The 11,091-nt window shown below is 38.0% G+C and overlaps 2 protein-coding genes across 3 annotated transcripts; one reads left to right on the top strand and one right to left on the bottom strand.

Annotated features, from left to right (window-relative positions):
* Positions 1 to 2,326: 2,326 nt before the first annotated feature.
* cryaa (crystallin, alpha A) lies at positions 2,327 to 5,290 on the top strand. Its single transcript, XM_087792548.1, has 3 exons — positions 2,327 to 2,521; positions 2,645 to 2,767; positions 5,081 to 5,290. Exons 1-3 carry the CDS (start codon positions 2,327 to 2,329, stop codon positions 5,288 to 5,290), a joined length of 528 nt encoding a protein of 175 aa, XP_087648674.1.
* Positions 5,291 to 6,006: 716 nt separating this feature from the next.
* hsf2bp (heat shock transcription factor 2 binding protein) lies at positions 6,007 to 9,945 on the bottom strand. 2 transcript variants are annotated; one of them, XM_087792545.1, is made up of 10 exons: positions 9,815 to 9,945; positions 9,616 to 9,675; positions 9,270 to 9,405; positions 9,091 to 9,194; positions 8,860 to 9,009; positions 8,640 to 8,778; positions 8,407 to 8,524; positions 8,220 to 8,323; positions 7,036 to 7,235; positions 6,007 to 6,127 (listed from the first exon to the last, which is right to left on the bottom strand). In XM_087792545.1, the coding sequence occupies exons 2-10, from the start codon at positions 9,664 to 9,666 to the stop codon at positions 6,098 to 6,100; spliced, it is 1,032 nt and encodes a 343-aa protein (XP_087648671.1). In that variant the 5' UTR covers positions 9,667 to 9,675; positions 9,815 to 9,945; the 3' UTR covers positions 6,007 to 6,097. The 2 variants fall into 2 exon arrangements, with proteins under 2 accessions (XP_087648671.1, XP_087648672.1); XM_087792546.1 differs by lacking the exon at positions 9,616 to 9,675.
* Between the last annotated feature and the right edge of the window lie 1,146 nt (positions 9,946 to 11,091).

Here is an 11,091-nt window from a genome sequence, read left to right as displayed (position 1 = left end):
TTTTCTAGTAAAAGATGGTGATGGTCATTATAGTCATAACTTTCAATTCATTCTGAACAAGAAAAGTTTCTTATAAACCCATTCGTAGGGGTTTAGATGATAAAACATATGTTTTTCTAATTATTACCAGTAACATTTGGGACCAAAGTAACTTGTTTGAAATCTAGAATTATAATATGCAATTCTTTTTACATTTTTGGGTGACAAAAAATCAAGAACATAACTCTACACACTCTAAGTCAATAGTTGTTATAGTCCTGTGCTAGTACATTGACTTTACTAGAACTATGGTTCTCTTTTGAACTCTATAAGTTAAGGCATATTTAATAAAACACCAGGTATGTACCCTCGATATCCGAGGTGGGTTAGGGCCAAACCGCCTTTCAGAACACGGGTAACAGAGATGCGCATGCGTCAGCCATTGTTCGAGAAACTCCAAAAAAACAAAGTGCTGACTTGACTGAATGCCGACTAGTCTGACCACATCTATATCCACTACGCTAGGAGAGCCGAACCTCAACAACCCGCAGCCATTGGCCCTAAGGCGGCCTCAGTCTGGCAGCGGCGGACAGTTGCTCTTGGCCCGTGGGTGCATGAAACAGCTAAGCCCCTGCTCTGACTGGCCAAAGCCCTGCCGGATTAAATTCATTTGCCAACAGCAGATATGAGAAGTGCCCTCCACGCTGTCATTACTTACTTTTTAACTCTGCAAATGTAAGGCCTGTCTGAATACCATCTGTGTATGTAGAAGGAAGTAAGGATGGTACGAGAACAGTGAGCATTAGATCTGCTTTATGTATAGGAAATCAAAATCATCTGAATGTCTTTATTAAAAAGAAGAACATATTGGTTAAGTTATTGTCCAGTCTGTGTTTTCATGACATCTGTCACATGACTGTCATTTATAAATTAGAAGAAGGTATAGATTTTCTTTACGTCGATGTGAAGTCATTAAAAGAAATCGCAAAGAAAAATATAATAGGGCAATATTGAGTTAAGATCACAGAGTACCCTCTACAGTACATGTGGCAAACTCATGCCATGGGGGTCCAGTCTGGCTGGCATCAGCCATGGCATTTCATGTGGCCCACTAGATTGTTGTCTCAAAATCAATGTGGATCAATGGTGATGTTGATATGGTGACCTATCAAGGCTGTTTGAGATAAGGGATTACATTTATAGATGTCAACAGTAAGAGTAAAAATGTTATTTCTCTTGGTGAAAGGCGAACAAATACAAAGATGATTCAACTAAATTGAGCCTACTTCATGTTAGATATATTTGGTCCAACCTTCAACTTTAAAAAGATTTCAGCTCCTTGTGTGATTGAGTTTGGAAAATCTGCTCTTAAGTTTAACAAGAGGAATACAGACAAATGCAGTCTCCAAGTTCACAAAACATATGTTAACCGGTTGAACAGACTGGGATGAACCTTGGAAGATCCTGCTTGGAGCTGGTCCATTATCCCAAGATCAGCCAAAAAAACCACACCGTTCCTCTAGAAATTTGACAATCGAACAGATCTACATCTGCAGAACTCCTAGAAAGACGTTGTGGTGACCACCACCACTCCAGTCTTCCAGTCCATTAGGACCCTATCCACATCCTCACAACTGTTGCACAAGCATATCAGTCATGGCAGACCCACAACATCCAGATCCTTGAGATTCTCTAGCTGGGCTTTCTACACTTTTACCATTATCTAAGACCTTTCCTGAACCACTTCTACCCTTATTGACCATAAAAAAACCTGCATAGAAAGTGAAAAAATGTCCACAATTTTGGTATAGTTGACAATAATTCTTAATAGCAATAGCAAAAGAATAATTGAATATTATATAAATGGAGAACAGGTTGAATAGAGTTCCTTGTATTTGATGTATAACCATCGGTATCTGGCAGCATTGTCTTCTCCTCTACTCATCCCGACCAGGGCTGTTTGTTTTGGCAGCCCCGGGTGTCTGGTTTGTGGGTGGCACTGACTCTGACCAAAGACCAGACCCTGTCTAGCCACAAAATACAGTCCCCTGTTTTATCCCTGAACCCCAAATCTGCTGACTGGGCCCAACGCAGCATGAGATAATGTCATTCCACGGGGATAGCGGGTAAAGCCTCTCTTTCTGGCCCACAGATATATAAAGAGGATGTGACAGTGGGGCAGATCACAAACACCCTAGACCTCTACTCACTCTCTGTATTTGAGCATCTCTCTGGTCTCTCTGTCCTGCCTTCGTCCCAGTAGTCGACTAGACCAGAGCAGGTATTTTCGCAACACTTGAACAGAACCAAGCTAGAGCTGAGCCTGATCCGACTTCTCTTCGCCACTATGGATATCGCCATTCAGCACCCTTGGTTCAGACGCGCCTTCGGCTCCGTCTACCCTGCCCGACTCTTTGATCAATTTTTCGGAGAGGGCATGTTTGACTACGACTTCTTCCCCTACGCCGCATCAACCGTCAGCCCCTTCTACCGACACTCCATGTTCCGCGGCTTCATGGACTCCAACTCTGGCTTGTCTGAGGTAAGAAGAACATCTGTTAATATTATTTACTTTATTTTCAATTTTATTCCAATGAAATATTGCCTTAAAAAGCATGTTTTGCATGAACGTTTTCACTTCAATGTATCTTTTGTTTTCTCACAGGTGAGATCTGACCGGGAGAAGTTTACAGTCCACCTGGATGTGAAACACTTCTCTCCTGATGAGCTCAGCGTGAAAATCTCAGATGACTATGTGGAAATCAAAGGCAAGCACGGAGAGAGACAGGTGGGTTCAAACAACTTTTCAATCAGAATAATAAACACAAAGTCAAATACACTGTTCATCGCAGTATTCACTGCTGTGAGTAGCCACAGCCTACTTGAATACTTGTTTAATTTATCTACTGTAGTAGATTGTAATTATTAAATGCTAAATAAGTACATACATTCTTCCTAGGTTGGGCCTGTCTCTAGAATACCAATTTAACTAAAACTCTGGTTAAAACAGTTTTCTGTAATAATGAAATTATATTATGTATATATACATGGAATTTTCTGTGGCTGTCAACGTCTTTGAAATTGGTTGTAACCCAAATTAGAAGAGGATTCTAGATAAAAATAAACAATATATACAAAAATAGGGCAGGAGGAAATATTTTTAATACATTTCCACCAAGATTTTATTTCCACCCAGATATAGAAAGATATTAAAACGTTAATCGATTTGTTTTTTTCTCTTTGGTGTGCCTTTAGATTCCATTATTACGGTATATTATTTTAAACTAAGACTGCCCCCTACTGACCTCTAAACAATAGGACACTGTTTCACGATGCTTCATCAGTACCAAGTAATATTGTAATGTCTGTAGAAGACTAAAAGGGATTCTCTGCTCCCTTTCGAAGAATGAAAATGCGCCTAGATTCCTAAAAGATTTTGGATCCTTGTATGATTAATCTAAACACCTTTGATCTTGAGTCGAGTTCAACAAACGTAAAACAGTGATGCTAGCCTAATAAATGAAGCGCTACAAAGAGTCTAGAGAGATAAAAGTGATCTTGATATCGAGTTAAGACAAACAGTTTTTGGACTAATTCAGCCCCATATTCTACAGTGAGACTAGACAACCATTGGCTAATCTGCAGCTTCGTCCCGCCTCCCGGCACCGAGCATCTCCGTACTTGCTGACAGTCTCACGGATGCTGACCCAGCTGTGTCAGCAGGATTATTGAGAATGTTTATATGTCGCAAAGAAAAACTCACTTGTCATTGGTTTAACAAGCTCTGCCCCAGCCTGAGTGCTGGCCGCCTCTGTGGTCCTCTGGTGGAGACTGAGCTTCTGATGATTGAAATAAGAATCTGTAGCTTTTTAATTGACAGTTGGAAACACAAGGACAACAAATGTAGTTATTTTTTTGGTTTTGCATACCATCGCCAACATTTTTTTCTTCTTAATCTTGACTTAAAACCGTTTCAAATAATTTCCACATTCAAATAAATACAATTATTGAAAGGATTCAATGTTGGTTTGACTTGAATTTCAACTTCTTTACCAACTCTGTTTTAAGTTTTATCCTGTAGCTCAATTCTTCCTTCAAGGTGTCCTCTTTCTCTATTCTCCATGTGTCTATTTCATCCGAGTTTGACCTCCCAAACCTTGTCTATCATTTTTTTTTTACAAGCTTTCACTTTGATATATTCTGATCTTGTGAACATCGTACACGACCGCGGCAGTGAGAGCAGGTGCATTTATTCACAGACCTTGAACACATGGTCTTATATTTTTGCTACAAAACCCATCAATATAAAATGTAGATAAGTAAGTAAGTGTGCAAGAAGGGTGTTCTTGGCCGACAATGTACTCATCGTAGAATTCTGAAGAATGCAGCGATGAATACAATTCCCTTCTGTTAACTTAGTACTCCAGCAGATCAATTTTAAAGAAATATTTCAACTAATTTCTTTGCTTCTTTTCTTCTTGCATCGATTCATTTTTCATCAATCAAAGGCAACTTGATCTATTCCCATTTCTCAATGTTATTCTCAGTTTATCAAAGTTTAATATTTGTTTTATGTTGTCAAAGAGAATTCATCAGTTACATTTTTCCAGATCGTGTTCTATTGCAGCTGGAGAGGACTGATCGATAAGTTGATGAAAGTGTATCCAGGCCATTTACCCAAACTTTCTGCAGTCGTTTAATCAGATCCAACGCGTCCCTCCACAGAAGAGAGTCTCGCTTCACCGGTCACTGACACAGTTGATGAAGAGAGGTTTCATTGCGGATGTCCAGAGTCACCAATTTTGTACGACACCAGGGCCGGCCTGGTAATCAGACGAAAAGGGCATTTGGGGCCTGATTCATTAATTTACTCCGGCAGTCCCGGAAATGTCAAAGCAGCCGTTTTAATTGACAGTCGGCTGATCAATGGGTGGACCTTCTCATACGGAATCTCACTGTTATCATACCGAGTTAAATACTCAGTTTACTCAAAGCACTTGAATCATTATTTAAGATGATCTTATTTCTAGCTCAAAGCTTGAAGTGTAAACCTCGACTGAGAAGACGCCGATGACCTTGTGAATCTGTTTTTCCTCGACAGGATGATCATGGCTACGTCTCCCGTGAATTCCACCGTCGCTACAGACTCCCTTCCAGTGTGGAACCATCATCAATTACCTGCTCCCTGTCAGCTGACGGTCTGCTGACCCTGACCGGGCCGAAGGCCAGTGGCGGGTCCGATTCCGGCCGCAACGAGCGCAGCATTCCTGTCACTCGCGATGACAAGCCCAACTCCGCCGCCTCTTCTTAAAGGCTGGGCGGGCGGTAGATGTCGGCTGTTGCTCTCCAGGCTGGGTTAATCGAGCCCACCACGCTCTGAGGAAATCTGTCCTCCATGCTTCACTCTCTTCTCTCTAGACTCTTTGTAGCGCTCCATTGAATATGCTAGCATCACTGTCGTTATGTTTTTGAAATCTGAAAGAAACCTTGAAATCAAAGAGAAGTAGACTGAAGGTGAATGCCATCAAAGAAACCATCAGTGAAGCGGCCTTCCGTTTTGTGCCAAATCTAAGTTCCTCCCTCTCCTGTGTTTAAAATACTCTTGTCTTGTAGTTGGAAATGTGTTCTCTGGAAAAGCTCCTTAACTCTGAGAAGTCCAACATTAATAAAGCTGTTCAATTAACTTTCTGTGTCCTTTTTAATGAACCCTTTTTGGTTTGTTAACAGCATTTCTCATAAACGCTTACTCACTTCAGTTGGTATATTTTGCAGATGACATGCCTTTATCTGTATATAACAATAATTACACGCAAAAAAAAGATAAATTAAAATCTTTTTAAATTTGATAGCAAGTTTTAGTTTTGAAGCCACACCTCCTGACTTAATGGACAGTGAATTGTGTGAAATATTTTTTTCCCCACTGGGCATCAGTAACGTAATGGAATCACAATCAATATGGCAATAAAAGTCACAATAAAGCTCTCATAGCTGATTTGGTGAAAACAAGTGAAATGATCAAACTCTAAATGTGACAAAAATCTATTTATTAAACAACATGTCAAACAGTCAAATGCTTAAAAAATGGAACAAGCACATGAGAACCGTGAAAAAAACAAACTCAGACGCCAATCTGTTCACTTCTGCAACCCTGCAAAACACAAACAATCACCACAAGATATATTCCTGATAGAGGTCAGCAAGTACAAGAGATGTTAGAAAATATCGATACACTTATACGCCAAAATGTTTTTTTCACAAAACCTTATCGATATTCAACAGCATTGTTTTTATATTAAAAAGCAAAAAAAAGGATCATCATATAATTAATTTTTATCATGCTTCCTGATTTATATTTTAATCAAATTTGTATAGAATCAAATATACAGTATATATACATTTTTTTTTATGTAAAATTAAAATCGTGATTTTCAAAAGGTTTGTTAATTTTTGTGTTGCAATTAAACCTCCAACCACTAGATGGCAGCAGTCATTACATCCATACCATTAAAGTAACAATAAAAGACATCCCTGCGATGACTGAGGACGAGAGGATACAGTAGAATCCAGCTGATAGCTTCTATTAAATCTAATGTTTGCCTATATTGAAGTCATTATTGAGTCATGTACTCGGGAAATACTACAGATATATCCTTGTTCCTACAGTAGTAGTTGACCTGTATCATGATTCGTGTCGTATTGTCGGATTCTTGCCAGTACACACCCCTAGCAGGTAAGTGAGTTTGCAATAGAGGAGCTGTTCAACCAGAGAGTGACATCTAGTGGGCTCTGAAAACTATTTCATGAAGGTTCATCAAAACATCACTGGTCAGGTACGTTTGTCTAAGTTACAGCTTTTTTAAATAATATACTATGAAATAAAAAAATGTTATTTTAAAAATTACAATCTTGTGTTAAAAATAGTTTTCAGTGGTCAACGCGAATAGAAGCTTTCATTTGTATTGGTTTATTTGTGAATGTGTTTGTTTCTATGTATTCGATGAATCATACTTCAGCACTTTGATGTTGTGAGACACAAGGGTGGAGTTACTAAGTTACCTGCTGGAGCACTTGAAGGTCCTTCAACGCCTGCACGGCAGCTTCTCTCAAACCGGGCTTCGGACTTGAACAGAGGCGGTGGAGACGGAGCTGAAGCCCGGGATCAAGCAACACCGAGTCCTGGGAGATGAGCTGTTCCACCTCCAACATCACCGACTGCAGCAGACGCAGTGACTGCAGGCACACTGTCCACTCTTTGTCTTCCAAACACACAGGTTCGAAAAGATTGTTAAGTCATACCTTATGGAAGTGTGCACAGTAGTTAAACGACACTTATCTTAACTGATATGTTTCAGGGGTACTTGTTAAATATCGATACACTTAAATATTGAAATTAGTTTTTTTTTATGATACTGTTATTACGAAAAAATAACTTGTTTATGTTGGCTCTCGTATTTATTTTAATTATAATTATTTCATGGTTTATATTGTGAAAAAAAGTGTATATTAGAGAGTTAAAGAAAGATTCTGTGTAAAACAAAATACTCTAGATTTGTATCTACCATTAACATGCAAATACAAACAGTGTTCATTTTTGTGTTGCAATTACGGCCACCAGATTATGTCATTATGTGCTCTAAACTAAAGGAAAATTGTAATCCGACAAGATCCCAGCAAAGACTGAGGACGAGAGGATACAGTCAACTCCAGCAGCTTTTAAAGAAGATGTTTGGACATATTTTTCTTTAACAACAAATTAAATCAGTTGTCAAGAGCCACGAGGTCTGAGAAAACATAAAACTTACGTATTGGCAGATTCTTGTCAATAGACACCTCAAATTATTTTATAAATGTATATATTTTTGTCATCATCATTGGGAGAATATTTTGGCCAGATGACTCAAATTTGATAATAATGGAGGTTGATCAGAGTGTGTTTAAAAAAAAACAGAAGCTGTGGTCTTCAACCTGCATTTGAAGAAATGTACTCATAATGTGCTACGGTATATTATTTTCTCTACTGCCAGACTCACATCATAATCTCTAAAATGACAAAAAAATATGTAATTGTTATACTGTATGTGTGACATAATTGTGTTTAATTTGAGATAATTATGGCTACATCGAAAACCTGGAACGCAGGATTACTTCAAGCTGAACTGCTCCAACACTAACCACTTAGCAAACATGAAAAAAGCTAAAACTAATAATAATAATAATAATAATGTCATGTTATTTTCTACCATCCAGCTGAGTAGAGATGGCAGGAAGCAGTGCTGGATTTTGACTGATGTATTTCAGCCCCTTAACACCGATGCTGACGTTGTACAGCGTACTGAGCATCAACCTGCAGCACAAACACATGACATCAGAGATATTTCAAATGTTTGTGAAGAAGAAACATCATAATCACAGTCAACAGGCTCGTACACTTTGACTTTTGGAAAGACTCCTGGCTTCATCTTTCCCAGCAGCTTCATTATTGTGTCCAGAATGAATTCAGCCGAGATGGAGAGGAATTCCCGACCACATGAGACTGCTGCTATGTCTGAGTGACAGGTTGAGAAGAAGAGAAGAGTGAAACATGAACTTTTTTTTGCATTGTAATATGTTTAATTATGAGATAATAATTTTAAGTGAAGCTAAATTCAAAGCACGCTTACTAGAAATGGTTCCGGTAAGGGCCAGGACAAACTGGTGGCCCTGAGACTCCTCGGTTTGACTTTTTATATCTTCATCCGAGGACCCGATGAAGCTCTGAAGAGTCTGATCGGCGATGGCCAGCAAGGACGGCAGCTTTCCCTGCGTGATCATTAAACAGCACAATATCATCTGAACGTGTCGCAGCACAATTAGGAGCCACCAGCTGGAGTGATGCCTCACATCGACCAGCCACAGTGTCACTGCGTCGCTCTTGGTGGAGCTGCTCCAGAGAAGACCAAAGGCAGAAGATCCTAGATAAGAACAGAAGTCGGCGTGCTGCTGCAGCTCTGATGCACTCTGCCACAGCTGATGACGCAACAGCAGCTTCTCCTAAAACACACAAACATTAAAGGATATAGAGTTTTCTTTTTTTTAAAGAAAGCTACAAAGAGACTTATTTATCTGATATACCTCTCTCTCTTTTTGGCATTCAGTTTGCACGGCTTCCAGTCTGGATCGAAGGTGGAGACATTCCGCTTGCAAGCCCTCTTTTTCCTTTGTCACACGCTCTTTTTCTTCAAGCACAAATGATGCCATTTGGATATTTAATATTTTTATTGTCATTATTACCGTAATTTGGCTTTCCTTACTTGATTTCGTAGCTTGAGTATCACGGAGAAGTTCAAGCATGGCTCTGTTCAATACTTTAGGCAGGAACTCCCTCAGCTGCATCACTTCGGTTGTTAGTTTATCTAAATCACTTTTTCTGACGAGTACATAACCATCCTATGAAAAGATGAAACGTTAGTAAACAAAATGAATACTATGAAGCTTAGATGATAAGATAAGTGATGTTTATTTTTTAAATTAAATAATATGATTTCAATATGACACAATTGATTTAGTATATATAATTATTTAATGTTATATTATTAGCTTTACTAACTTCATTGAGCAGTGGTCAGTGTTGATGCTAATATCTGATTTATTTTTTACCTTTTTTATTTTTTTCAGAAACATTAAGTTCCCGTCATGAAGTGGGGCCATGTTGTAATTCTGAAGCGAAATAAAAACCTTAAAAAGTCAAACATCAATTATTCTTGTTATAAATACGAACAATTCATCAACAAACTTCCACAAGAGAAAGAGAACAACTTAACGTGTGAAATTATTTTTCTGGAAAAAGTTCACTAACCTTAGAATTCTATTTTGAAAACTGAGGAAAAAATGTTAACTTTGGCTACAGTTCCAACGCAAATTTATGGCAATACGAGGGCAAACAAGTTTTAATTATTATAGTTACAATGAAAGTAGATGCTAACAGTAGTTTCGTTGATGAAGATCTAGCAATGATACAGTGTAGCTGCCGCCCACTGATGACGTCACACCCGAAGTTTGGATTGTATTAAAATAAAACTTTAATGTGCAAATTATTTATCGAATGACACTTTATATCATAAAATAAAAAACAAAACATTTAAAATATATTGGTTTTAATATAATTAATATTATATAAATAAGATTTTGTCTGTTCTACTTCCTGGTCTGACTAAATCGTGATTGGCTGATATTTGCAGGTAATTTTTTAATTTATCGTATTATTCAACACAGAAGATATGTTTACTGACAGAGACATTTTGTAATCTGTAGACGTGATTTCCACTCTTCGATTGTCTTAAATAGCAGAAATATTCACATGTATTATATATATTTATATATTTGGATTCCTCACATATCAAACACAAACAAAAAAATGTATGGACCGCATTTATGAAAAAGTTCGGCATTTTCCTGTTCAATTTGAGAATCCATTTACAAATGTTTGCATCACTTTTTGACCTGGATTAGTAATACGCACGTGTCACCATTATTTATAATAAATAAACTTTATATTTGTGAGACAGAAGATGGACCCCAAGTGGTGGGTTTGTCTAACTGCAATATGTTTTGTAAATTACAATTTGTTAGGAAAAGAATTATGGTTAGATCAACCTTATCACGTTGCAAACAACAACACTGGAATAAAGGAATACACTTAATCATATTTATCTGAGTGACAATAGATGTCAGAAAGACAGAAAGATAGATATTGTGTTGATCTCCAAAAGAAATTCAAATTATGTATTTTAATATGTACTGTATATGATTAAATCATGCATAGCAGTATTTCAGATTATCTTTTCATTGTATGTGAACGATTTAACTGCTCTATTTGCTCAACTTAAATACATTTAATACCAACTAATTGCCCCCCAGCTTAAAGCCCTTGTACTAATGATGCTTATTTTTGTCTAAATACTGAGCAATTGTTTGGAAGGCACACTGTTATTATTCACCCAGGACCAGACGTCTGACGTCTTGTCTGTCATGACAACCTTGGGCTCACCGAGGTAATTGTTGTCTCCTTATTCATTTTCATTGTTGATTGTCTTCGTCGTCTCCTTCTGAACATCTTTATCTCGAACATGGCCA

Source organism: Callionymus lyra, chromosome 5 (genome assembly GCF_982586985.1).
Source record: "Callionymus lyra chromosome 5, fCalLyr1.hap1.1, whole genome shotgun sequence".
NCBI lineage: Eukaryota > Metazoa > Chordata > Actinopteri > Syngnathiformes > Callionymidae > Callionymus > Callionymus lyra.
This window is presented reverse-complemented; position numbering and strand designations above follow the sequence as displayed.